The 27,821-nt window shown below is 40.9% G+C and overlaps 1 protein-coding gene across 9 annotated transcripts in view; it reads right to left on the bottom strand.

Moving 5' to 3' along the window:
* Positions 1–27,821, bottom strand: part of shank3a (SH3 and multiple ankyrin repeat domains 3a) — a 201,565-nt gene that overhangs the window by 48,034 nt on the left and 125,710 nt on the right. For 7 of the 9 annotated variants that reach the window (XM_086027944.1, XM_086027947.1, XM_086027948.1 and 4 more), the window contains 10 exons: positions 25,360–25,437; positions 24,803–24,869; positions 22,994–23,229; positions 22,435–22,598; positions 15,188–15,369; positions 12,750–12,773; positions 8,497–8,535; positions 8,242–8,268; positions 7,190–7,216; positions 6,758–6,823 (listed from right to left, as the gene is read on the bottom strand). In XM_086027944.1, coding sequence (XP_085884070.1) covers positions 6,758–6,823; positions 7,190–7,216; positions 8,242–8,268; positions 8,497–8,535; positions 12,750–12,773; positions 15,188–15,369; positions 22,435–22,598; positions 22,994–23,229; positions 24,803–24,869; positions 25,360–25,437 — 910 coding nt within the window. The remainder of the gene's footprint in view (positions 1–6,757; positions 6,824–7,189; positions 7,217–8,241; positions 8,269–8,496; positions 8,536–12,749; positions 12,774–15,187; positions 15,370–22,434; positions 22,599–22,993; positions 23,230–24,802; positions 24,870–25,359; positions 25,438–27,821) is intronic. The other 2 variants (XM_086027945.1, XM_086027946.1) reach the window with 1 other exon arrangement.

The following is a 27,821-nucleotide window of genomic DNA, read 5'->3' as shown; positions in this document are numbered from 1 at the left end:
ACAGTGAGAGGTAAGTAACTTTCGTCTTGGCTGGTGTGGAGCACAAAAGCTATGTCTTCTTGCTGTCGCTGGTTGTTTAAAAGATAGCTAGTGTTACCTCGACTTTTACAGTATTAAAATAGCATTTGCGCATAGCTTTGCAAACTTTGCAAATTTACTAACAAAAAAAGCTTGAGTAGGTAATGATAATTTGTCACAAAAATATTCTTATAGCGACATTATCAAACAATTCTCTTAAGGCAATGGAAAGGTCGTATTTTGCTTCTCCAAATCTGTTTTCGTTGTTGATAATGCTCCCTCGTTCATGTTGCTCCATGTTGCTCTTGTCCTTTTTTTGTGCCTTATTAGTCTCAAACTGTGGTTGTGTTTACCTCTCCTTATTTATGTCTTTTTTAATGTATTTTTTCATGTCTTTACTTAGAGAGGTTGAAAAAAAATAAATGAACATATTTTGAAAAAGTACGTTTCCAATGTAGGGAGTAAAAGTAAAAGGTCATCAGAAAAATAAATACTCAAGTACAAACACTTGAAAAACCTAGCTAAATACGTTAACGAGGTATTTGCATTTTCTTACTTCTCGCCACTAGGTGAGGGCGAGGAATGGAGCAGCCTCATCTGCACTCAGCTGAGAGGAGGACGAGCAGATGGGTAAATAAATCAAAACCAGGTGGTGGCGGCCACAAAAAGCTTTCGGTGAGTGACGACCCGAGTCAGAGGAGGAAGACAAAAACGAGGAAAAGCAGAGGAGGGTGGGAGTGTTAGACTGGGAGGAAAAATCAAAGGGTGACTTAGAGGGATTCCTCTTCTCGTTTCCTCCTCCCTAACTGGCGGCTGACTTACATTTATAGCATCTCTCCTTGCTTCAGGTGAAAATAAGAACAAGGCTGCTGAGGCCTCCTCTCATCACACATGTTGAAAGAGAATATTTTGTAATTTCGCAGGGATGATGGACTTCGGTCGCATGACTTGACTCAAGTCAGACTTAAGTCATCAATTTGAGGACTTGGGATTTGCTTGGAGAAAACAGATGAACGACTGGACTGGACGTGACTATGACATTGCATTTATGAGACTGAACTTGACTTGTAATTGAACTATATGACTTGACTTACCTTTTTTTGTTTGAAAATCTGCCTTTTAAAGGGAGTGTGCCAAGTGTTCTGGTTTTGAAAGAAAAGTATATTTTTTGTAGTGCAGGCAAAAATGGCAACCCACCAGTACATACAGAGCCTAAATAAACTAAGTATAAAAGACGCTCCAAAAATTATTACATCTGGATTTGGGATTTTGTTTTTGATCAAAGAGAGAAAAAGAGAATGGCAATAAGGTTGGCAATTCAAAGATAATGTAGTAAACACTAAAACATCTTACTTATAATAGAACCCACAAGACAAGAGAGCTATGTAAACCTCACAGTTAAGATCACTCTTAGCTGGTCAAACAGATTAATAACCTGATTTAACTTGCTTGAAATTTAATAGGGAATCTACTTGTCTTTAATTTTTTCCAGCAACTTTGAAATTACTTGAAACTTGTAGGGATGACTTCAGAAGTACTGACAGTATGACTTGCGCACGTGACTTATTCCCGCCTCTGGTAATTAGAAGACAATTGCCTTAATTTTAGGAGAAACAATTTGTTATTTTTAGGACCCGGGCAGAAGTGGTTGAACCGACTAGTCAACTAGTCAATGCTAATGACGGCAAGGGCTTGAAGTCGAGTAATCGGCAATCACGTGCTTTGACATTGACGCCTCACAGAAAGCAACAGGATGTGAGTCAGCGCGGCAAACTAGCAGTGCCTCAAAAGTCTATCCTCAAATATAATAAAAGCCAAATCTGAAAAAGGCATCCGCTAATGCAAGATGATGATAAGCTGAAACGCTCACATCAGCCATCAGTTAGCGAATGCACCAAATGCCCTCCTGGAACAGAGAAAAGACAGGGAATATACCTTAGCGTCTGCTTGGATGAAATGAGGATGAGCAATAGGGATGTAACGATATCCAAACATTACGATGCGATATTATCACGATATGAACCTCACGGTATGATAATTATGATGATATTGTGTGGAGGTTGGCGATATAAAAAAATCTCACAATATTTCATAAAAATTTACGATATTGTAAAAAAAAAAAAAAAGCAGAACATTGTGTTTTTAGACATAACAGTAGTGGCCAAGAAATAAGGCTTGGTCAGTCATTTTATTGTCATGTGTTCCTATTCGCTCAGCTGCGCAAAGTATCATGGTCTATGTAGTTCCGACTTAACCGGACAAAAAGTAATGTTTTTTGACAGAGATATGTTGCTTTTGATATCGTGACATGACAATGACGATATTGTGGCAATTTTCGCAATATCGCAATATCACGATATCCCTGTTATTGTTGCATCACTAATAAGCAGCAGACAATCAACAACCTCTTTGTTGTGAAAATGACTGGACGATATTGGCTGTAATCACACTTAAAAAACATCCAACCAGTGCTTTTTTTGTTATAGGTCACTAGAGAGTAATGATCCTGCAGTTGAGTTACGCGAATTGGTGTTAGAGTTCTATTCCAACTGTCTGCGAGGCTGTGAAAGTCTCCGAATATGATTGGATGAGCAAGTCGCGGGTAAGGTGTCGACTCGAGAATCATCCCCGCTACAAAAATCTGACGTCGCTGAAACTTTACCTTATGAGAAGATAATGACCAATACTTGAAAGTAAAGGGATTGAAGCAAAATCGTGTTTTCAACAACAAGCCGTGAATTTGAATTAGGTTTACTTGTACTATTTAAAAACCTAACAACATGGGTCTTACGAGTTCTTGTTCTTATTTGATAAATCCTTTTTCAGTTTCACAAACATCATTTCCAAAGTGATTTTCGGCAGCCACATAACTGTTGTATTTGCTGTATTAGAATTGGGATAAATGGATGAACACTCTCAAAACCCTTCAGGCAAGGTCACAAAAGTCACAGTTGACCATCTCGCTGTCCAATAATGGTGTCAACGGGGCGCAAAGTCCCGCCCACGCACCCTACTGCTCCCTGCAGATCTCACCACCTGTCTTCCTATTCTGCCCTCACGCTCACTTTGCCTTGTTTGTGTTTCTGTTTATTTAGCCCAGCACTTAGCTGTCAATGGAATTAAAACACCAGCTTTTTTAGATTTAGATCGTTTTTTTTTGTCCTTTATTTACAAGTATGCAGCAGACAACCCGCCCATCCCCATGACAAAACAGCCAAAATAGCAATTGCTGAGGTAATCAGTTGATGAATAAACATGAAGAGGAAGAGCATAATGCATAACCATTAGCTAATACAGACGGAGCCAAGGATGCTCCGTTGACAGCATGACAGGGCCACATTGACCAGATGGTTCTGACCAACGACCATTTGTTGCCTGTTTTACTGTACTTAAAAAATATGCTCGGGAAGTCATAGAATTTAGATTGATTTTTGACTAACAGAAGCTATTTTTTCATCAAATTGTTAGACTTTTAGCTGTAAATTAAACATTGTAGAGGAACTGCTCGTACAGGATAGATGCATGTTTAAGGAAGCCACATTAAAGTGCTTTTTAAGACCACATTGATCAAATTCAAGACTTCTTCACCAATATTTACATTTTTTAAAGGGAAAATAAACACTGTGCCTTAGTAAGCATATCTGCCACACAGAATGGAGGTTCTGCGTTCGAATATTTGAGTTTTCATCTCCTTGTGCTTGTGTGTGTTTTCTCCAGGTACTCTAGCACATTGCAAAAGCATGCATGTTTGGTTCACTGAAGGCTCTCATTGTCTGTTGGTGTAAGCGTGTGTGTGAATGGTTTGTTGATAAGTTCATTCTTGGGACCTGTCATTAAAAACAAAGCAAAACCTAATTTTTACAAGCAATGCTTAGGTGAGCAATACAAGTTATTGACCTGGATGTCACTATTTAACACACAACCTAAAGTCACGGTTTGTTGAAAAAAATAAAATAAATAAAAACACAGTGTAACATATATGTGTTAAATATAATAGACATTCAACTACTGGTAACACAAAAACAAATATGACAAAGATTAATGTCCTTATTACTTCATTAATTAAATGCAATACGCCATCCATGCATTCTATGAATGGAACATTATTTTTTGTATTATTTTATTATGTATAATTTTTTTTAACTGTATATTTACAGTTGAGCGATGCTATTTGCGATGAAAAAGGACCAGGCCGGCCCGCAAATAGTCCAAATCTGTGTATAAATGACGTCCACTGAAATGCGTTGGGGGAAATTTTTATTATTATAATCGGTATAATCGGTAATGAGTATTTTTTTCTGCCAAAAATCGGCATCGGCATCAGCCTAAAAAAAACATATTGGTCAGGCCCTAATAAATGAATGATTCCGTGATATCTGCATATTCCGATTTTCTTATGAGTTATGTCGCCACTGTAGGAACACAACTTATAAACCATAAACCGAGGACAGCTGGAATCTAATTTCACAATTAGCACCGAGGCTGTCATATGAGCAAATTTGCCAGCAGACGCTAAACAGCAGAAAATTAAGCCATCTCCCGAAGAATCACACAAACTAAGGTAAAAGAGAAAACAAATGGATTTGTCCGCCGACAGCGCCTGTGTGTTGGTTGCTTGGTAACGCCAACATGCATATGCATTTGTGTCTAAACAACAACAACTTGCATGCTCCAAATAATGTCATGTATTATTCATTTGCACAGTCCGCTGGCTCTTATCATTGACCAGAAAGCAGGAAAGCACACTACAGTGCACACTCTACTGTACGTGCAATCATACATGATGACAGCCACAAAACAACAACAACAAAAAAGAAGCTTTTAGCTCTTCCCGGACTGTATTGCAACATTTGCCAGTGGCTACAGATGCGATGTTTATTCCCAGTTATCCAAGCGGCGGTAACGGGAGCGTGAAGGAAGAATCAAACATCTGCGTTGCCGGCCGGTCATAGCGGCGGCCATGATGGCGTTAATATTCCGCACATAGCGGGAGCGCAAAGCAAGCCCATTAATCATGTTTGTGAATGTCTAATCGCAACGTTACTTGCGCTGCTTTTCATTTTCACGCCTGTCTGCAAGATTTATAATGGCGTTGGGTGGAGAGGTGCATATAATGTGTAAGTGTGTGTGAGAGCTGGCTAGCACACTGGTGAGGGAATGCTCTTCAATGTGTCACCTCGCCAAGGAGGAGTAAGCCCTCGGTATGCAATTACGCTAATATTTTGACTGTCGCGGCCATGGAAAACTTTTTAAGCCTGTTCAATATTTACAAAGGGGAAAACAACCCAAACGTATTTTTTTCAAGAATGTGTTCTGTGCAGGCCCACTAGTTGAGCTTTCAAAATCAAAACAAACGGCACACTATCTTGAAACTATTTTTTTTTATGAAACCGTTAACAGGCAAGACTTATCAGGTGCTGTAGTAAAGTCCCAAAGTCTGAATACTAAAACTGGTGACTTAAGGCTGACTCCTGTCAAGTCATGTGATACCGAAGAAACCAAATTTGTTAATTAAAAAAATAATTGAGTAAAAAGATCTAAAGTAGTAGGCCCGACGCCAGCAATCTTATCATCTCAGTGCACATGTAACGGGGCGTGTACAAGCAAACCCGTGACTGGGTAAAAAATTACACAATTTGGGGTCAAAAATGGACCGATCCACTACATGGGTCAATTTGACTCAACTTTATGGAATGTTTTTGCATAAAACAACCCCAAAAATGGGTAGTTTTGCACAAAACAACCCAAGAAATTGGGCTGTTTTGTACAAGACAATGCAAGGCGGTAGGTCAAATTAACCCTAATAGTGGATCAGTACACTTTTATCCCAAAATGTTGTTATTTTTAACTCAACTGTTTTTAGAGTGTAGTGATGCTAGTACTAACACAACACAAGAGGTGCCCTAGTTGTTCCAATGACATCACAGACAACTGGAAACTAAAAAAAAAAAAAAAAACGCCGACTGCAAAACTTAACCGCGTTGCGATGATTGTGGCGGCTCTGTGCGATTACTGTGGTCACCATGGCAACAGTGAGTCGCCTTTTAGACGAGATGACCATTTGGACCTTGAGATTAGATCAATAAAAACAGAGAACGGAAGGACATACGGGGCAAATCGGGGAACGAGGTTAGCGTTAGCATGTACGAGAGGGCGAGGCACTTGGACGGACCGAACTCGAGCGTGTGCAAACACACACTCAAAACACACGGTCCCATAGTGCACGCTCGTGTTTGTGCTCCGGTGGTGGTCAGTGAACGCACAAAGGCAAGCTGAGCTCATTACCCCGAGACAGCGTACTTAAGAGAGCTGCACGCGGACGACCCTGCTGAACGGCGGAAGGCAGGCACGCCGCGTGCCCGAAAGTGTGTCTGTGGACGGAGGCTAACTACACGCATTGTCTCTAATCACTGCTGGAGTTTTTCCAAGTCAGTCTTGATGGAGGAGGGAAGCAGTAAGGGGAAAAGAAAACTGTACACACTATGGAGACTTTTAAATGCGACTACTATGGCTGAATGCACAGCACGTGAATCATCCATAAACGGAAGGGATGGGCAAAAAAGTGCAATTAGCTTCATTTTCCAGCTCAAATGAGCTTTTCATTTATTTATTTATTCACTACTCAAAGCTATTAACAGTATAGTAGCCTAAGGCACACACATCGTTAACAGGGGCAGCACAATTGGCCTGTTTTAAAGCACTTTGTCATCACCAGTTCATTTCAACAATGCACTTTTACCTTCACCGTCATCAATGAAAATGGAATCCTCCTCCTCCGCTTCTTCCTCATTAAACATAGTGTCAGCTTTATGGCATGGGTAAACAAACAAAGGTGTATGTTTTAGTACAGGTGCAGCTCAATTAGTTAGAATATGTAGAAAAAGAATTTTTTTTCAGTGGCTCAATTCCAAAAGTGAAACTTATATATTGAGCAATAAATGTGTACTGTACGTACATACAGTTTGACTTTTTGAACTTGAACTCCTTAAATAGAACAACTTTTCAACCATATTCTAATTTATCGAGATGCATTTGTCGATGCGGTTCACTGAAAATCCCAAAATATATTGATTAAACTAATGGTCAAAGGATGTTTCATATTTCAAGAATATACAGTGATATTTTGCTAAGACACAGTAATGACCTGAAAAAAAAAGAATGCGGTATTTACCATCCGAGTCCAGATAGTCATCTTTCACTATAGAACACCAGAAAAAAAAAAGAATGATTACTTTGTGCAACGTTCAAGCTATAAATATCGTCTTTGTCCAATGAAACACATACATCTGCAAATTTTGTGTGCTTTATTTATTTATTTATTTTAAAATGCAACTCAATGCACACCTTTTTGAATTGGTGTTTCGAATAAAAGAAGAAAAAAGTGAAAAGGTGAAAGAAAAAGTGACTCGAAAAAAAATGGGATTCCCTAAAGAGCAATAGAATAACGGATAACATATTTTCACTCCTGGAGGCAGCACTTCATCATCAGGCCACCAAATAACATTTGTCTTTTAGTGTGCAGATCTTTGCATGTGGCACATGCAAACACATCGGCAAATGCAAACTATTATTGACAAACCTGCAGAGGTATGCTTTTCATTTGACAGCAAGATTACGGAAAACCCAGGACGAAACTTTCTACGACATACTGTTGGGATTCTACACTACTGCTTCTACTACTTTTTAAAAACCAAATACAGTGGAACCTTGAAAGTTGAATGCCCCAAAGTTTGTATGAATCTGAATGTTTTCTATCCACTTTGGGAAGTTTACACAGTTTTGCTGGCATCATCGGCCATGTTTTGCTTTGTCTTTTTGGTGACGCTTATTCCAAATCACAACAAGGGCAGTTAGGAGCACCCGGTTGTGCGAATGCATTTTTGGGGCTGTCAACATGCCCAAAAAGGCACACATTTTTGCAACCCTGGTGAAAATATATGTATTTTAGGGGTCCCCAAAACTCCTTCATAAGCACTCGCTGGAAAGTCATTAAAAATTAGCCCCTTGAGACCTTTTTCACCAATCAACATCCATACATGCATGGATACACAAATCCAAGACAGACACCATGAAAAAAGGGGGTCGCAAAGGCCCATTCATGGCTGCTTACTGCATGGACTTCATATTAGTGTTCAACTTTAGAGGCTCCACTCTACTGCTACTTCTTATTTCACAACTGTCCTATTTTAGTGTAGTGTTGGGATCTATTATTGCTGTATTTACCGTCTGAATCCAAATAGCCGTCCTTCACTATAAAAGTACACAAAAACAAAGATGAGTGGAATATGTCCAAGTCTGTAGCTCAAAATACAATTCTGTAAAGTTTAGTTCGATACATGCTCTTGCTACTCCAAGTCTCTACAATTGGGAGCAAAATGTCACATCCAACATACACATGTATACTAATTCTATACTATAATAACAATGATACTTTGATGATACCAAATACTGAAACTCAATCATTCTAATTAGATTTACCCAGTCTGATCTCATCGTAAAGATGCTCCTCCGGCAAAGCTGGTGATTAACAAGACCACACTGATGAGTGAGAGCGTGCGTTTGCGTGCGTGTGTGAGCGTCGTAGGTTGGGAGGTTGTTAACACACTAATTACCGCTCAATGAATCACTGTCACGTTTGTAATGCAAAGCGGTATGACAGCTTCAGGGTACAAGCAGACCATTGTGTTGATATTTCATACACACCCGCCGGACATTTCATTAGGTACACCTGCACGCTCCAATGATCTCCAATACGAGAGCAGTATCACATATTCATCCTTTAATAAGGCTCACTCACGAGCTCCCTTGAAACACGATGCCGTGTTCCTTCTTTGCTTTTTAACCCGCTTGACTTCCTTTCGTCCTCCGTTGCAAATGAGCACTATTACTATTAACGAGTCCATCCATTTATGAATGCAGATGAGACGGAATGCATTATGTATCAAAGGCAGGGTCATCCGTCTTTAAAATAGCTTCTCTCAAGCCTCAAGGCGGACTGGTCATTCTCTGCGTGAGACACATGGAATTTAAAAAAATAAGCTACAAGGGAATATTTTTTTCTGTTGCTTTAAATGAACAAGCAACATTTGGTTTTGCCGATGGTTATCCACCAACATTAATGGAGACATATTGTGTCTTTTTTTTTTTTACATTTTTAATTCCTGGTGTCCTAATAACACACCTGTGACAAACAAAAGTCCAAACATCTAAAAGATCAACAATTATAGCACAAGTTCCCCCTCATTCTTTTCCATTCTTGAGTGCAAATGAGCCACTGCTAACTCAACCGCACTCAACTGGGGGCCAATGCCGAGTTCGGCTTCTATTATAATGGCAAGTAGGGGCGGAGCTAAGGACTGCAACAAGGTGACTTTCTCTAAGTGTGAAGAAAAAAGCAAACTAACTTGAAAGGCAGTCAAAGCATGGATTTCATTTTCACTCATGGAAGCAGCACTTCATCACCTCGGCGCCAAATCACACGTGTCAATTAGTTTATCAGATCTGTGCATGAGGTGACACACTGCCCAACACAATGTCAACAACTTCGCCAAACATCTGAGTATGTGCTGCACATCGGAATAAAGCGCTTCCTACACTGCAGCTCTGCTTAATTTTCAGCTTTGACATGATAAGAGTTTCCTTATTGTCAAGCTACCAAATTTGGGGGTAGAAATTCAGCGTGGGGGGCCGTATTGTGTAAATTAGCCAGACTGTTACATCACAATACGGTAAAAGTCAGGAGGGCTTCCTTCCAGACACATTTTCAAAAACAGACAACTCAAATATGCACTCCAGAGAACCAACCATCTGTATACAAAAAAATTAAAAAGTCAATTTACCATAATATGTCGGCTTTAAGTGGTTAATTTGGCGTCGCAATGAAAGCGACACTATTTGCCCTATCAAAAGCTAATGTACCAGCTGTTCTCTAGAGGCCAAATTATTACATGTTGCTAGTTTAACCTTAACTTCAACAGCCATCTAAATGTTTACGTGCCCAACATGACCTGGGCAAGGCAAATGACACGCAGTGTGACAGCCAGTGTTGCATAACAGAGCCAGATGGTTCGGTCGCGATGTCCTGGCAGCCCGGCGCAAGCATTTGTGCATGCGTTTCCTGCGTGGAACGACAAGGAAGAACTAAGTTTCCATTAGCGGCGGGATGAAGAATTGGTCTGTACCGACAAGAAACGCGACAGATGGCTGGTCCATCCATTTTCTTTTTTACTGATTGACCTCAATTTGGTTGCAGGTGAGCCGGAGCTTATCCCAGTTGAATTTGGGCGAGACACTGCATACATAATGGTGTGGTTGCCAGTTAATCAGCTACAGACAAAAAAAATTCGCCATTGTGATAAAATCGTTTAAGAAACGGCTATTTGAACACAAACGGTGCATCATCACACGGAGACAGACAATTTAACAACATTGCTTCGTTGGGCGTAACAAGTCTGAATTGTTTATTATTAGTATCAGTAATAGGAATGTAAAGGAATGGTGACAACATTATCACCATAAACCCTATGACCCCATTAGGGACATTGGCTAGGGTGTGCAGACAGAATCGTATCATTGTGCACCAGCCAGAAAGGATGCGATACCAAATACTTTAATGCTTCACTTCTTGGCATATGTGAAGAGAGTGTGAGTGATCTCAACCTGAGTGCAACTACTACTCACTCTCTCTGAAGTGTTTTCATTAGCTAATGTGGGTATGAACCACAGTGATGGATGCAAAGTGGGTTGTGTGTGTGTGTGAGGGGGGGTGTGGGGTGGGGTGGGGGGGGGTCGGGGGGGGCTCTAGAGTGGGCCTGGGTATATCCGTGGAAAGGTGACGGTGGGAAAAGGAGGTCGCATGCTCAAGTGGGAGAGCACTACCAGAGAGGAGGAAGTTGACAGGACCTGTTTGAATCTGCATGCACTCTCCTCGGACGAGGGATGGGCATTGGAAGAAAATTCCGATATCATATTTTTTACTCAATTTGAAGGAATGATCATTGTTATTGCAGTCACAGATGTTTAAAGGGGAAGTCAACTCCCAAAAATTATTTCCCAGAATATGTTCTACGCAGGCCCACTAGTCAAAACATGGCATTCTGCTAAATATTGCGTTTGTGGCATATGAGTTAAGGCATGTCCAACTCATTTTTGCCACGGGCCACATCATAGTTTTGGTGTCCCTTGGAGGGCTGTTATGACTGTGAACCCATATCAATGTTTGATCGCTTTATATTAACACATATTCACAACAAATTGATGGATAATTAGTTTTGAAATTACAAGCCAGTAAAAAGTTTGTTTAATCATTTTTCAATTTTAAAGGAGGGATTGTTAACAAATGCTTGCAATACCACCTCTGTAGTGTAAAAAGTGAAGACAATTCCACATAAACTTATGTCGCGGGCCGGATCTGATCTGCCCTTGAGTTTGACGCCTGTGAGTTAAGTAGTAAAATCCACCTGTCTTTGTCCATCTCAGGGGGCGGCCATTTTGCCACGTTCTGTCGACTGAAAATGACATCACAGTTGGTCGGGTCTCAGATAACGACCAATAATGGCTCAGCTTCAGAAAACAGTTGAGCAGTGATTGGTCATTACCTGAGCCCTGTGATGTCATTTTCAGTCAACAGAATTTTCTAAATGCCCCCCACCCCACCCCGGCCATGGCTAAAAATGGGTGGATTTTTCTACTTCACTCATATTCCACCAAAGCAATATTAATCAGAATGCCATGTTTCGACTAGTGGAGGCGCATAGAACACACAGTATTATTACATAGATTTTTGGGGGGTTCACTTCCCTTTAAAGCAAACAAATGGAAAAGAATGCTGCCATTATCTGATGCTCTGCGCTAAAAGTCCTCACCTAAAACTGGTGTATCAAACATATGTACATTGCACCGCTGATCTTCGCTGAAGCATGTGTGGCAAGTGACTGTCTGCTAAAGTAAAACGGCTCATTTTGTCAGCCTGGGTAAAACTGACTCCTTTAACTTCCCAACGGTCTGTCATGTAGGTATACAAATTATTGCAGTTTTTACAACCAAATTTAAATTTTGGGCCACCAAACGCTATTCATTTACTGTTTGTATTGCAACAGCAGACCATTCAGGCAGTGACCAAGTTGGCTCTGAATTTACTGCGCCCTCTAGAAAATGCAAAAACCTCAATTTGTGACCTTTGCCAGCTTGGGAAGCGTAACTCCATTCACTTCCCAGTAGTCTTTCTTGCAGGTAAACTCAATCTAATAATCGGGACACCAAACATTCCTCACTTCCTGTTTTGACCTGGTTGGGTCTGAATTCGTCTGCAACCACGATAACCTCGACATGTGAAAAGTGAACTTTAGGGCCATCTTGGGGAACCTCACTCCACTCATTACCTGGCCCAAAAAAGCTTCCTTTCAAAATTCTTGTTTTGAATTCAACAGCAGCTCATTGAGGTAGCTAAATCATCGTGTCTGCGTAAATCTCACACTCTGCCGATTGCTGCCAAGTAGTGAAATCCTGCTGTAGATACAAAACCATGCCGATAAGATCGTATGATCCATCTAATTCCACATAATCAGTGATAATTCTCGCTTGCTGACTAAAGTGCGATGCCCATCCCGACAGCTTCGCTAAAACCACCCGCTGTGATTCAAACAGGGCAGCGGGTGTGCTACACGGCGCACACGGAGGGGTGACACATGGAGGACAGTGGCAAGGGTTGAGAAGAACAGTATGGCGTTTACCTTCTACGTCATTAGAGTCAAAGTCTTGAGTGAGGCATGGATGGAGACAAAAAGCACACACACGCACACACGCACACACACACAAACAGATGAAAAGCCGAGCCACTGCAGCTTTGGGTAAAGCACAAAATAAATGCAAACATTTATAACATGAGTAGAGCTCAACATGAGGCAGAAATATTCATAGCGCTGCGCTGTGTGGGAAGAATGACAATTCACGTTATTTTTTGCAGTCGTGGCACTGATGATTTCTAAATGACAGACAGGACAGCACCATTTGGACTCTGAGGTAGGTGGCATTTCACATTCACATGAACATCCTGTATGATGGATTCTCACGCCTTATGCACGCTGACAAATAGGTGAAAAATGAACACAACGTATGTGTACATATATTAACAAATAAAACTAAAATAGAATGTGCCACGATGTAACAAAAAAAAAAGAGAATGTATTTTTGAAAACATTTAAACATTTCATTTGCCCTTGAATGCAAACATGGTCCTGCTCTCTTATATCTTATGCTAACAATACAAATACAATGAACAAACAAACATACAACACTCCCTGATTTTTTTTCTTCGAGGAACTTATTTAGCCTTTTCTCTGTTTGACTGACAACAGGACATTTGATTCCACCCCAGGATGAAAAATGGTTCAGCCATGGTACAATATCATGCTATCTTAAAAACTTAAGAATAAGTTTTCAACTAAATAAATGTAAAAAAAAAAAAAGGGTGTGGGAAGCTAGTATTCTCAACAGATTCAATGCTAATGGTGTCAAACTGCTGTAATTTACCACAACGTAATATGCTCGCAATTATTTTCAATTCTCCCCAGTTTAATGCGACAACAATGATAGCAAAGGCAACAAATTCACCTTAGAAAACATCTCGCGACGTCGCTTCAGTTCGAATTCGTTGTAAACCACCCACAAATGACCGTTCCACATTATTCACACTTTTGCCTTTTTTCTTCATCGTTGAAGGTGAAAAATCATTTTATTGCTTTCTACCAGCATTATTATATACTGGACATAATCTTCGACTTTCACAATCATATCTGTCTCATTTGTCGACTGCTTCCGGGTGACCGCTGAAGTTATCGTCTGATTGGTTCTCTTCTCACTTCGTCCCGTCTGTTCCATTTTCTGAGTGGTGCCTTTCTCCTACCCGTGTATGTTTCCTTCTTCCAATTGGATGGTCAAGTTAGTGTAGTGATCGTTATCGTCTCAATGAATGACTTCTAATTAAGTTTTCGTTTCGTTTTTGTCATTTTAGTAGAGGGAAAATTTACGCTGGTGATATTCTGCATATTTCAATTCTGCATGTAACCCAATTGAGTCTGACGTACTGATGGAGACATACAAACACAGACAAACAAACCCACAGTACAACAGTGGCTATGTTTATATGGACACATTTATTCAGATTAAAAACCTGATCGGAATAGAAATGCTTTTACAACCCATTTAGAATATTCCAACCCGATCAAGCCCATTACGATCAAGATTTTATTCCGAATGAGAGGGGTGGTTTATGTCGATTGATAATCCGATCGGCGCACATGAAAACACTTATTCCGAAATTTCCGAACAAAGCGTCATGACAGCGCATGTCTGTGACGTCAGAATACGTATTACTGTTATTCCCGGAAGCTAGTAGAAGCAGAGCAAGCGAAAGACATGGAAGGGCGCAAGACTGAACTGGCACACTTGCAGCTCCATTAGGAAGTGTTAACTCGACATTACAGTGCAAACAGGAAAAATGCGTGAAATAATGCTAATGTTTAAAGTAGAAATGCACGGAGCGATGTTTTGTTGACACCGATGTCACTGCGGCTTCTTCTTCCACTACTTTTACCGGTATACTTGGTCAATCTGCGCATGTCAGAATTTTTTGTTCCAATCGAAAGTGTGATGCACGAATACTCAAGTCCTAATCGGATCAATATTTTTAGTGTCCATGAAAACATAAACTCTAACCAGATGAAAGAAATTGTGTCCATGTAAACGGAGCCAGTGAATCCCAAACAGGATGCAGTGAGAGATCATCGGATGTACCTCAGGAAATTGTCCAATTTTACTTGATTTGTCCCCAAATTATTTTACTACAAATAATGTGTTTTTGTTTAGATTTTTCACTGAGCGATTTAACTTTATTTTGAAAATGGAGTACAAGATACACATTTCCAATACAGAAACACTGCGTACGGCTGCTCTGAAAAAGTGGAGGAAAACGTTCAAATGTGTTCATCAGCCTGATATATACAGACGGGCGGATCACTTAAATGCTCTGCCATTAGTTAACGGTCAACCTGCGTCTCAACTTTTCATGCCATTTTTGTTGTGCGCTGTAGTATTTTTCCTCATGTATAATAAGTGCCTCATGTCTTATGTCAACAAAGGTTGGAAAGCACTGCAAGTGATGTCGTCTTACCTTTGACCCTTTCTCCTCGATTGAGTTGAATCTCCCCCTCCCCCTGCGGCGCGTAGGGCTTGACGACGATGAAGGTGCGACCCGGGACGGCACTGTAGAGTTTCCGCTTGGGCCCGCGGGCCCCCATCAACGCCGGCGGAGTGTGATGAGGCGGGCTGGGGTCCCGCTGCACCGAGCCGGGGCTGTAAACAAACACATAGGTCACCGTGGTGATCCCGGGCAGCTGGTAGCCGAAGCCCGTGGTCACGGACATGACGGTCCGCGGGGCCGCCGGCGGGCGACGGCCCCTGGTCTTCGCGGCGGGCAGGGAGAGATTCATAAAAGGTTTGCGTTCAAACGATAGCCGTCAGTGTTCCACGGGAGAAGCTCCACTGGCATCCGAAGCAAAACCAAGATCGTCAGGTGCCTTCCCGTGCTATAGATCCCATTGGAATCCCCTCTTAGTCATCCCGAGTTGGCAGAAGCCCCCTCCGGAGAGGAGGGACGCGTATCCCGCATGTCTCCCCGCTGGCGGGTGGGACTACGGATCCTGACACCTACGGATCCCTCCTGTCGAGGGGGGAGCGTGGATTTCTGCTCCCCTTCTCCTCAGGAGACCCTCCGCCTTCCTTCCTTTCGTCCTTCCTTCCCCCCTCCTCCACTCCTTCCACCACTCCTCTCTCACACACATGCGCTCACACACACACGACCAATCCTGCTGCTACTACTGCCGCTGCTGCTGTTGTTGTGTTGCTCCCCTCCCCTTTGACAGCTCGCACAAGACCATCTAAGAGCGTGCTAGCCTTACACACACAGACCCCTCCGACATATTGCACTGGTGGTCCCAGTGCACACGATTGATTTCAAAGTGTGTGTGTGTGTCAATGTTGGCGTGTGCGACCGGGTAAGGAAGGGCGGCGGGGGGGCTGAGGTGAAAAAGCTCGAGCTCATTTGGTTGATGCTCCGCCCCTCTTTCCCCGGCACCAGCATCTCTTCACGCGCACGGCGAAAGCCGGCGAATTACAGCGGTGGCAGAGCTCCACCTATAGTTTTCATTCATCCTTCCTCCGTCGCTACAAGCCAAGCCACGTGCTCTCGGCATCCTGGTCATCCCGCTCCTCCTCCTTCTCTCGCTTCTCAAACGCATTTAATACCGCAGCACGCGCTCATGTAAAGCTCTGTAAGCTAATGGAATCAAAATAACACAAAATAACAACAACCAGGGTTTTTAAAGGCTCAAACTGAGGCAGAGGTGGTACAACTGTGATATGCCATCACCTGCGGCTATGTTTAAGGATTTACATGGGTTTTATTGCTCTTGAAAGTGTGTCTGTTTCTTCAAACCTGCCACCTTGCCTTGAAAAATACTCACATATTTTACCACACTTATCCAAATAGCCAAAATCATAAGGTGTGATGCTCATTTAAGATACTTTTCCCTACAAAATCAGACGCACGTGGTTACAAACAAAACAATGTAAACCAATTGAAAATCAACAGAATTGTTTGACCCATTGGCTGTCGGAAATAAAATCTGTTGATGGGTTTAGGAGTTAACTATACCAATTGTAGGTGCACCTGGTTAGTAAATCAGCTTCCACATCAAGTTTGTGCTTGTGATTGTGCATACAAACCTTTAGCAAATCAGGCTTTTACGCTTACATATAACAGTGGTCAATTACTGTTTTAAAATGATGAATTCTTAACTTCTTTTTACATTTGTAAGACAATGTTAAAATCACTCCCAAAAATGTGATTCAAGAATTAATACAGGTTTTATAGTGGCCATAGTTTGTCAAGATTATTTCTTCATTTCTATGCATAGTTTTGGTGGTTAACTCCAGGTTACACTTGAAAAACTGTTTAAAATATAGTTGAATGGGTATATTTTCAGGTTGCAGAAAATTCAAGATTGTTTTAAGAGATATTGATGACCAATATTTGCTTGCTATAACTTTCAAATCATTATTATCCCGAATCAATTGTGAGGAAAAAAAAATTTGCCCCATGGTAAAGGCTGTTGTTAACTTCGAGATATTCTCTCCTAGAGTGTTCCAATAGACAGAAAAATAACATCATATACAATACTAACCAGGAGAATGCATGTAGCAATTCCCTGCACATTTCCCGCAAATTGTGCTATAAATGTTACTGTTTGAGTAAGGAATAATGAAGTCACAAAGTTTGCTGAAATTCCATTTCTATTTAGTGGCCCATTAAACACAGTCAATTATATTAGTAATATCATAAGTAAATACACTATTAGCCATGTGACTTCGATGAAATGGCAGAATAAATGAGCAAAATAAAAACATGCTGTTTTTGATTGCGGTTGTGCTGCACAGCATCGTGTTACTGCAACGTGCTACGAGCATTTAGTATTAAACTACAAAAAAGGATGTTAACACGTGGAGGTATTCGCATCACACTGTTGATGAAGCTCAATTCATTTGTCTATTGGTTCTACGTACACGCATCAAACTCGAGGCCCGGGGGCCAGATGTGTGCCATCACATCATTTGATGTGGCCCACGAAGGCTAATCATGTGTCGACTTCATGTTTCTTGCTAAAATGCCCAAACTGCAAATTGTTGTCACTTTTAGTAACACTGCGATATCGTAAACATTTTTGTTACCAAGCCCCTTATTAAAATAAATTGAAAAATAGTTGAACAAATATTTTTTTTACCGTATTCTGTGTGTGATGTGATAATGAGGGGATTGTACGTTTTTAATCTATGGCTTCACAGTCATAATGGCCCCCCCGAGGGAAACCATGACTACATAACTCCTGGTTACCTAGTCAGAACAAACACATGCTACAGCCAAGTGTGACTAGCAAAACACTTCAGTAGCAATCTTTGCACATGAATACATTTAATAATCAGCATCTCGGGCAAGCATGTTTTTTGGGATGCTATTAGGGAAATATGGATTGTAAACTGCTCGATATGATGTACGTGGCACACTTGTGTGTTGTTATACTTTGTTTTTGTTTTGTACTGACAGTTTCTGTCATTGTGATGTGATCGTGGTAGAAATAGGATATTTTTTAAGATAGGTAAATCACACTTCAGGATGCTGCATTTAAAGGGACTGAAAGGAGCTGCTTTTGATTGTCCATGATTGAAGTCGGCTGTTACCACACCCACAGCAGCACAGCCCTCCCTCTCTCAGAGTTGCTGGCCTGCACTCATCTGCGAGCTGACAGTGGGTTTAACCCGCCTCCATGCAATTACGCCGCACATGATTTACAGAATAAAGCTCTGAGTGTTTCATTGTTGTAACTTTTTATATTACGAAAAATGGTTAAATTATTTTAGAGTTCAAAAAGTTACTTCACACATAGCCCATAGTTAAAAAAGCTGTTTAATTTCCATTATTTTCTATGGGAAAAGTGTTTTAAACTCCAAAATGTCAGGTTATTTTTGTTCAAATTTCTATAGAACATTTTCCTGAGAACTGGCCCTCTAGCCCTTGTATTGTGTTGGGGTTGAAATCGACCCGTTTTTCAAGTCAATTCTGGGGTCAACTTGAACCCAACACAATACAAGGGCTTGACTTTGTATGCAAAACTCATATTGATCCACATCAACAGAGTTTATTTCGCTGAAATATTTCGAGCACGTCCGTCTCCCTTTTGTCAGTGTGTTGGCCCCTTCAAATTGTATCACTCACGTTACAGCTTTTATTTACGTCATTGCTCCCTTCCGTCTCAACTCTACTCTTCTTATCCACGAGACCTCCAACACCCGCCCCCCACCCTCCCCTCACACAAACCTTTCTCTCTCCATTCCCATCTACAAGCAACAACAGCTTGCTGACGGCTTTCCAATTACTGTGGGGGCTGATGGTAGCGGGGGACCAACCGGGACGACTGCCGCATGTTAATGTTTGAACCCCGGCATGGAACAACACGAGGCGCAGAAGAGAGGCGAGCGTCAGGGCACACGATGATGCACAAAGTGACAAGGCAGCCTTTAGAAGTGAATCCCTTGACAAGAGCATCTTTTCATCCTTCTTCCATACATGTGATGTGCGACTTTTTTTTAAAGGTAAAAGGTAACAGGTATCACATTTATACATACCAACATGACAGTGGTTAACTGATTAAGGACAAATAATTGGCTACAGCACTTAACGACATGGAGGATGTGAACCAGGGAGCATTAACAGCAATGACGCAACAATCAGAGAAGCAAGATTCAATTTGATTTCCCATTCATGCATGACTCAAAAAGGAATTAAATGAGTACTTCAATTTTGACCAGAGTTGTTTTTTACACAATTATCCGTGCAACTGTTTACAGCGAGCACAGAGTGGGACTAATTTTGCCACTTATAGTGTGTTTGCAAACTGTTAAGAAAATGTTTGTAATTAGTAATTTGCCCGTGTTATAATATTTATTTATATTATTTTTAGGTTCACTCTTATTTATGCTTAATTGTCAGTTAATACAACCCACACTTACATCAAGCCAAGAACGCTAATGTCTGTCATGCATGCCGCGGGCATGACCCAAGAGTCTCCTCTGCCATTTCGGCCTTGAAAGCGCATCAGAATTGACTTAACAATTACGAATAAATGACTCCGATCACACGTGGAGGATAATGCGCTTGATTGGATCTGCAAGGCCGCCCGACAGGTTAACACGCAGATAACAAGTCGGTATTGCCGGCCCAGCGCGAGCGGCTGCGACCCGAAGTTCAATGTGAAAATGTCACGAGATGGCATTCAGGCGGATGTTTTTCAGAGTTCACAACAGCTTTTTCTCAGCCGACTGCTTTCAAAGGTGGCAAAGTTTTCGCACTCTGTACTCAAGTAGAAGTACAGATACTTCGAAGGGCAGAGGTGCCATGAGTCTTCAAGCTGTTTATTGCCACTCTCAGTTGAAGGTTACTGTAAAATGAGACATAAAACAAAGGAAAACTTTGTCGTGTACTGTATTATTAGCTGGCAACTAGTTCAGGGTGTTGTTTATATATATATATTTATTTATTTATTTTTATTTACATCTGTGTTCTAGCGTATGTTTTAGGTTCCTTTTTAATATTTGTTATTTATTTCAGCGGCTCTGGCTGCTTTCTCTCACGCTCTGTGTGTGTCTCTCTCCGCCCCATTAAAAAGGAAAAAAGACTAATCAGCATTGTGCTTCGCATCCTGATAATCGTCTGTCTTTTTGCATGCAAATAATGGGCTATCTCATTACGAATAAGGCAACGAGGGAGTGAATGCTGGCTATCAAGGCCTAGGAAGGACGAATATAGCACAGCTCAGGTTTGTGTGAGAGAAATGGGATGTTAAGATAATTTAGTATTTATTTGGTCCTTTTGATATTTGAGGCCGTCCAATTTGAGCAACCGTGGGTTAAATGTGGGCCTGTAGGCATACAGAGAAGAAGGTTTGTGGAATGGAATCTGTTATGACCTTCGGGTATTTCCACCATAGAAACTAATGGAAACAATAAATCATTTGTTCAAGGTTCAAACTGTCCTTAACATAAAACATGTGTTGACGACGCTGGAAATATTTTAAGTCACCTTCATCAACTGTCATCTAATTGTTATCCAAAAAAGGTAATCGAAAAACATGAAAAGAACTTTAAAAATCGTAACTCTAAGTACAATGGCATTTTGCAAATGTCCGGCAAATGTAAAAAAGAAGTTGACTGCTGTTGACACAAAGTTTGTTTGTTTTTTTGAATGAGAAAATACTACAAAATTGTCAGTGCAGACCATTTTTCATGTAACATTTGAACTCATTTTTAACGTGTTATTAACTGTCATGCAAGTGTAAAAAAAGTTAGGCTAAATTAAGTCAACCACTGTCATCAATAGAACAAACATCTATCTTAACTTACATATCGTCGCTGTCCTGTGAAAAGCACGTGTCCATTTTTTCTTTTTCTTTTTACGTTAATGGGGATTCTGCGTTACAGACATCCCATTAACGTGAGAATCTTAAAAATGGCAAAATTGGACATACGTATTTTTCATAGGACAGCAACCATATGTATTTTCATTTCCAACGACTTCAAGGCTATCTAATAGCCCTCTTGTTATGTCACGCGTCAAATTGACCCATTTTTCAAAGTAGAGAAAATTCAAATTATATATTTTTCCAAAAGAAATATAACGTAAAACTAGAAGCCTTTTTCGATTAAAACAAAAAACAAAAAAAAACATGCATTTTTTGTGAAAAACGATTGGCCGGCACCCGTCCAGGGAGTACCCTGTCTCTCTCCCAAAGTCATCTGGGATAGGCTCCAGCACACCTGCGACACTTGTGAGGGTAAGTAGTACAGAAAAAGGATGGCTAATGAAATTAAAATGATCCCCATTGAAGCATGATCTGTTAGACATAATGCAATCATGTGAATCAAAATAGCAATGCAGTTAATAATCAGATGTAATCAGTTTCTGTGGATTTTTTTTTAATGAGTCAAATTAACCCTGCAGGAATGATTACTGTTCCTGAGAAACTTTGTGCTCACTTTGTTAGCGTCTTTTAGTACAATATGAATAAAATATCCATGTGACGACCGCACAGGTCAACCAACCAATCCAAACTGAGCCATAAAAAGGTCAGTAAACGAGAGCGTCGTATTATTGAAGGAAACTACTCAAGGGTATCGTAACGTTTCGGGTTAGTGAGGTGAAGAGGAAAAGACGAGGCAAAAAAAAGTACACATCCACGCCAACGCTGGGATATCAAAAAAAGCCCGTCGTTTATTCACACACTCCAAAAAAAAAACAAGCCCGTTAGCAGGTCCGCTATATCATACATGACGAAGCAGATTCGTCCGCACTTCACCTTCCGTCACAAAAACGGTTGACCAGCAAAAACAGTGGGACTGCAAACATACGTCCATCTCCTTCGAAGTCTGGCTACCAACTGGCGGGAAGTCAGGGCGGCAACCCACACATAGGCACCAGCCCATGACATCACTAGTTAGCGACACCTAACTAAAGGACCCAGTACATTTGTTACAGTATGCATGTGGGCCATATGAGCAGCTGGGTGGTCAATTAGGCCACGATGCGGCTAACATGATAAACCCGGCCAAATCCGGACTTCCTTTTGTACTCACTCCCAACAAGCATTTGCAACATGGCAGAGGCAGTTCATGTATTGCTAGGATTTGATTGACCAGGGGGAGGAGGGCCTGCGAGGTGTTATTAAAGGGTGAGTAGTTTGCCCTATCCACATCCACATCCACACCTACACACAGATCTCCAGCCTTCTCGCCAAAGTAAGCATTACAGACCTAAGTCTTCCCCGATGTCCGTGGGGGTAGCCGTGGCTGTGGGAGCGTCTGGGTACCGGCCTGTCGTCATCGTGCGAGTGATGCAGAGAAGGCGAGCGGGAATGAGAGGACCTAGAGCTGCCCGTGCTCTGGAGGCTGCTGTCAGGGAAGTCGCCATGACGACTCTGGAAATCACAGCAAAGGAGTGCATATTCAAGGTAGAGTAGATGTGTCCTCCACATACAGGTGAATTAAACTATTTTGATACCAAAATTGAAATCATTAAAGTGGAACTGAAATCATGCATCCATTTTCTCTGCAATAATATGTACTATGTGCCCCCACTAGTCAAAACACATTATTCTGATTTATACGGCATTGGTGGACTAAGAGTAAATCAGATTAATCCAACCGTGTTCATCCATATCTGGGGGCTGCCATTTAGCAATATCCTAACGTCAATTTCAACAACAATTATCAATCTCTGTGGACTTTGTCCAATATCCTTCTTTGAACACTGCTGGGTGAGCTCTTTCGTGTGATTAAAAGAAAAACAGTCAGTTGCACGATGCTGTCTTACCTCCCCAAGGCTGCCCCCCTGGTGCTGGCCGAAAGCAGGCAGGCTCCGCAGCGACGGCACGGGGGAGTGACCCTGCTGGCGGCCGCGGGACTCTCGAGGCATCTGCCGGAGGGCATGGACACTGTCGTTGCCATTGAGGTTGTTGTCGCTTGCCGAGCGTAGCAGTGAGCGGGGGGACGGCGTGGGGCCCGTCACCCGGCGACGGTTTGTGTAGGAGGGCGTCTCCCGGAAAGGCACTGACGACATCGACGACACAAAACACAATTTGTGGTGGATCGTTTTCAGAGGTGGACATTTTAGTAAAATTTCTTGGTCCGTTTATCGCCTTCCGCCTGCAGCCAGGGTACCATTCCGCCGTCCGTCTATCTGCCTTTTTGTCCGTTTGGAACAAGTAGTAATCGCCTATAGGCCGGTCTGTCCATGATTTTAAACAGGCTTCCGTTTGTGTTCCATCTACGAACTTCGACCAACTTCCACTCGCCCCATCTTATTTGAAACGAAAGACACCGCGGGATGGAAGCCTCACCGTGAAAATAGACGATAGACGATTACATAGACGGAAAAAATGGGCTTCCGACTATGCTTAATCCATCAATTTTTTTAAATTTCCAGACTTTTGTTTAACACCAACAAAATGGCCGTCTGTCATAGGCGGATAGATGGACCGGTTTGTCACATAGGCGGAATGCCCAGCACTGACCGTGTTATTCTTTTCAAAGCAATACAAATTGTGTTCCATAATGTCCCCGTGTCAAATAAATAATACAATGGGACATAATGGTGGACATTGTGGGACACTATGGGATATTAAGAGATGTGAGATAATGGGGAGCCTATGGGATGCTATGGAAAGAAACGGGGGACATAATCGGAAACTACAGGACAAAATGCGACATGATGAGACCTAATAGGGTACTGGTAGGACAAAATAGGAAATAAGCGGGGACATTGTGGGACCCAATAAGACATAATGGGACAATGGTGAAAGCCTATGGGTCAAAACAGGACATTACACTACGGGACAAAATGAGACGTGATAAGACCTTAACGGCTTTAAGGGACATTATGGGGGATATTGTAGGACAGGATGAGACACGATAGAGGAAATTATGGAACACTATTGGACAAAATGGGACATGATGCGACAGTGTGGGCCAAAATTGGACACAATAGAGGATATCATAGGACAAACTGGGCCATGGCGGCCAATGTATAGGACGATGGGGACTTTAAGAGACAAACTAAGACAAAAAGAGACATAATGGTATTATTTATATGTTACGACAGACTACCGTTCAGTGTCAAAAAGTGCATTTGGACTCTATTAATGTTACTATTAATGCTGTTAACACCTTCATCAAGATCAATCAAATTTCCATTTTGTCACATTGAAAAAAAATGTGATTGTGTTTTAGAGGTTCCACTGTAACTGATACTAACTGGCTGAAATTGAAGATCTTTGAAAGAGCTATTGCATAACGTGTAATACTGTATGCCCTAGATGTAAAAAAGATGCACGGGGGGTATTGCTGTGTTGTATACGGTACATACTGTCTAGGTATATGTACACTAGATGGCAGAGTTTTCCTGCATGTACTGTAGCAGCTCAGCTCAGCAGGGGTTGGATGGGGGATCCAATACCCTCCATCCCCCTGAAAACTTCTCTGCATCTCTTTAATCTCACGTTCTTCATCTTCCCTGCTTTTTATTCAGTCTCCCTTTACACCTCCCCGCCCTGACATCTTTCTATCTGAAGCTTCCACAGCCTTAAAACCTGGAGGAAGGATTGGCAAAATGCGAGTCACTCACCAACATCTGATGCTTTGTGGACCTTTATGATTTCAGCCAAATCAAAGTTCCCTGCTATAATAGCCACCTGGAGGACCACGAGTTCAACAGAAGAGAACATTCATTGCAGTGGTCAAATGTGATTATTTAAAGGGTGCACACATACTTCTTATCGGTCGGTATAACTCTGATCAACGTCAGCAAAGGCCCGATTGTCTCTAAATGAAATCTCTGAGAGATTATCCTGTGATGTGGGATGTGAATGATTTTTCCCTGAGCCGCGATTGGTCGTTATCTGAGCCCCGAGCAACTTCAAGTCATCCGTCCCCTGAGATGGCTAAAAGTGGGTGCATTTTGCTGCTTAACTTATATTCCACAAACGCAACATTAATCAGAATGCCGTATTTCAACTAGTGTCCCTGCATAGAACATATTATGGAAAAAAATACATTTTGGTTGACCCCCCTCTTTAAGGATAAGACAGCCAAGAATCTGGCCTTGGATAACTTTGATTGGAATCATAACGACCGATGTCAGAACGCTTAAGATGTTAAAAAAAACTTTAAGCAGTGTCATACCTGAAAAGCAGTCTGGCTGTTGTAATTCTTGATCTCCTTGTTGGCCCCCCGAAACAGGAGAACTCGAGCACAGCTGTCCTGAATGACAATACAGACATTTATGTGATATGAGCAGCCGCAATCATGCGCCAAGGTGAACAGGCGCCATTTTCCCCAACTTTTAATTGGTCTGCCTATTCGACAGGTGTGGTGGAGGTCACATGACTGTCTGCATGTTCAGACTTTTAAATGTCACCTTGTACAAATAGCACTAAAGTCTAGCTGGAGAGGGAGAGAAACACTCGAGAAGGGATCAATATACGAGCTGTCGCGGAAACATAAACTGAGTGTAAAATGCGAAGAAAGCCTGAGGGGATGTTTGGGGCAACATCATCATCCAGGCTGTATTTGGCATTTGGTGGAACAATGACTTTTTATTAGTTTTTTAACGCAATATGCTTTTTTTTTCACAAAGACACGAACCCCCAACAAGCAGCGAAAACAACCTTAGGTACATCAGCACAATCAGATGCTTTGCCAAATCATTTTTGTCCTTTAAAGACGACGTATTACATTTATTTTCACATTTAAAAACAGTTCCCAAGCGTCTTAATTATATGAATGATGTAAAGAAAAACAAAGATCAAGAATTACAGTACGGTAGTTGCTATCCTGTCTAATATACTTAATGGATTGCTCATTTTTACTGCAGAGCAGGCTGCTGCTTGCGGCTGGCAAGTGCGAAGAAAAAAAGCAAAACAAAATAGCACCAAGCTGCTGAATTACACTTTTTACACTTCTCAATTAGTTTAGAGCAGGCATGGGGAAAAAATGAAAACATAAAAATAAACAATTCAGAATTTTTTATTTTTTTTATTCTAAATCTGCACATTTGTGAATCTGCAAGGGTGGAATTGTGAGACTGTAGTTTTAAGTTGTAACATCACCATTCACCAATAGATGGCAGACAGGGCTTAGTTTTGCTTACACTGGGTCTTATACTGCCTTATCCTACAACGTGAGTAGGACTAATATCTTAGAGATTTGGAATGATATGCAGGACAATCATAGCATCACATTAATAATAACATTGTGAAGGAGATGATTTTTGTGAAAAAAAAAATGCACAAAATGAATTCTTGCACTTCATGTTGGTTTTCTGGTGAGCTGTTTTGTGTCGTCCTTGAATGGTATTTTTTATGCAAGAGAGCCCTTTTCCCCCTGGAAAAAATAAATACAGTAATGATTTTGTTGTTTTCTTCAAACAATTTGTTGTTGGGTTAGAATATGTTTTATACATTCATTGAAAAATGTATTATCTGAATGATATTTATCAAGAGCATATATTTTGCACATATGCATGTATTTTGTCCATATTTAAAATAAACATTTTTGTCATACATCTGGTTCGGAAACGCGTGGTCCTACGTGGCCCCCACAGTAGCACTGATGAAAAATCGCATTAAAGTTGCCCATTCCTAGCCTACATAATGTTGTATATGTTCTATTATTTCCTCTTTTTAAAGTACCGTTACGAGCTGAGCTGATATTTACTTAAGTGTGAGGAAGTCCGAGCTGTCTTTCTTTTCCAACTCACTGCCATGTACTTAGTGTAACTGTACACCGAGCCCTAAGGCAAGGTAAAATCCACTAGTAAATTGATGGACACATCTACAGGCCCACACGTGCGGGGGCTGGCTGTTCAGCTTCGGGGTTGGGGGGCGAGAGGGTGGGGGGTGGTCGATATGTAATTTAGCACTGAGCACAAAATGAACAGGAAAAGCGTTGGTGCGCAAGCAAGCACCGAGGCTCCAAACTCAACCAGTCAAGTGTTTGCTTGCAATGCATTCCTAAATTCATAAACGATTGAATAAATTAAGAAAATGTATTCAAAATATAAAATGGTTAAATGTTAACTAGGTAGAAAAGTCCATCTCCATCATAATTTGATGGTTTAAAAAATAATAATAAAATGACGTGTATAATATAATAGAAAAACCAATAGAGATACAGATAACAAATGTAATAAAGTAAAAGAGAAACACAATTACAACAAAAACAATAAATACAACAAAACAAACAAAATGAAAAATAATTAACAAAATACAAACACATAACATTAAAATTAATAATAATATATATTAACAACAAAACATGAACATGAAAATACTGTATAGTAACACAAAATAAAAATGTGAATAAACAAACAAAGACAAGAACTAAATGTAATGACAAAAATAAACAAATCGATACAAAACCTAAAAATAAAGGAAAAATAAAGCGAAACATAGAATAAGTTAAACCAAGCAAATGCTCATAAATAAATAGGTTGTTTTCCTTGAAATGCATAAAATAAAAATCGGCATAAAATAAATACAAAGAAATAAAAGGAGAAAAAAAAGAAAATGCATTTGATAAAAATATGAAACAAAAATAAACTGAATATGCTGCACATTTGAATAGATTGTTCTTCCTCAAACCAA

This window comes from Filicampus tigris, chromosome 4 (assembly GCF_054856515.1).
Source record: "Filicampus tigris isolate MCC_2025a chromosome 4, RoL_Ftig_1.0, whole genome shotgun sequence".
Classification (NCBI taxonomy): Eukaryota; Metazoa; Chordata; class Actinopteri; order Syngnathiformes; family Syngnathidae; genus Filicampus; species Filicampus tigris.
Note: the sequence above shows the minus strand (reverse complement) of the source record. Positions and strands in the feature narration are given on the sequence as shown.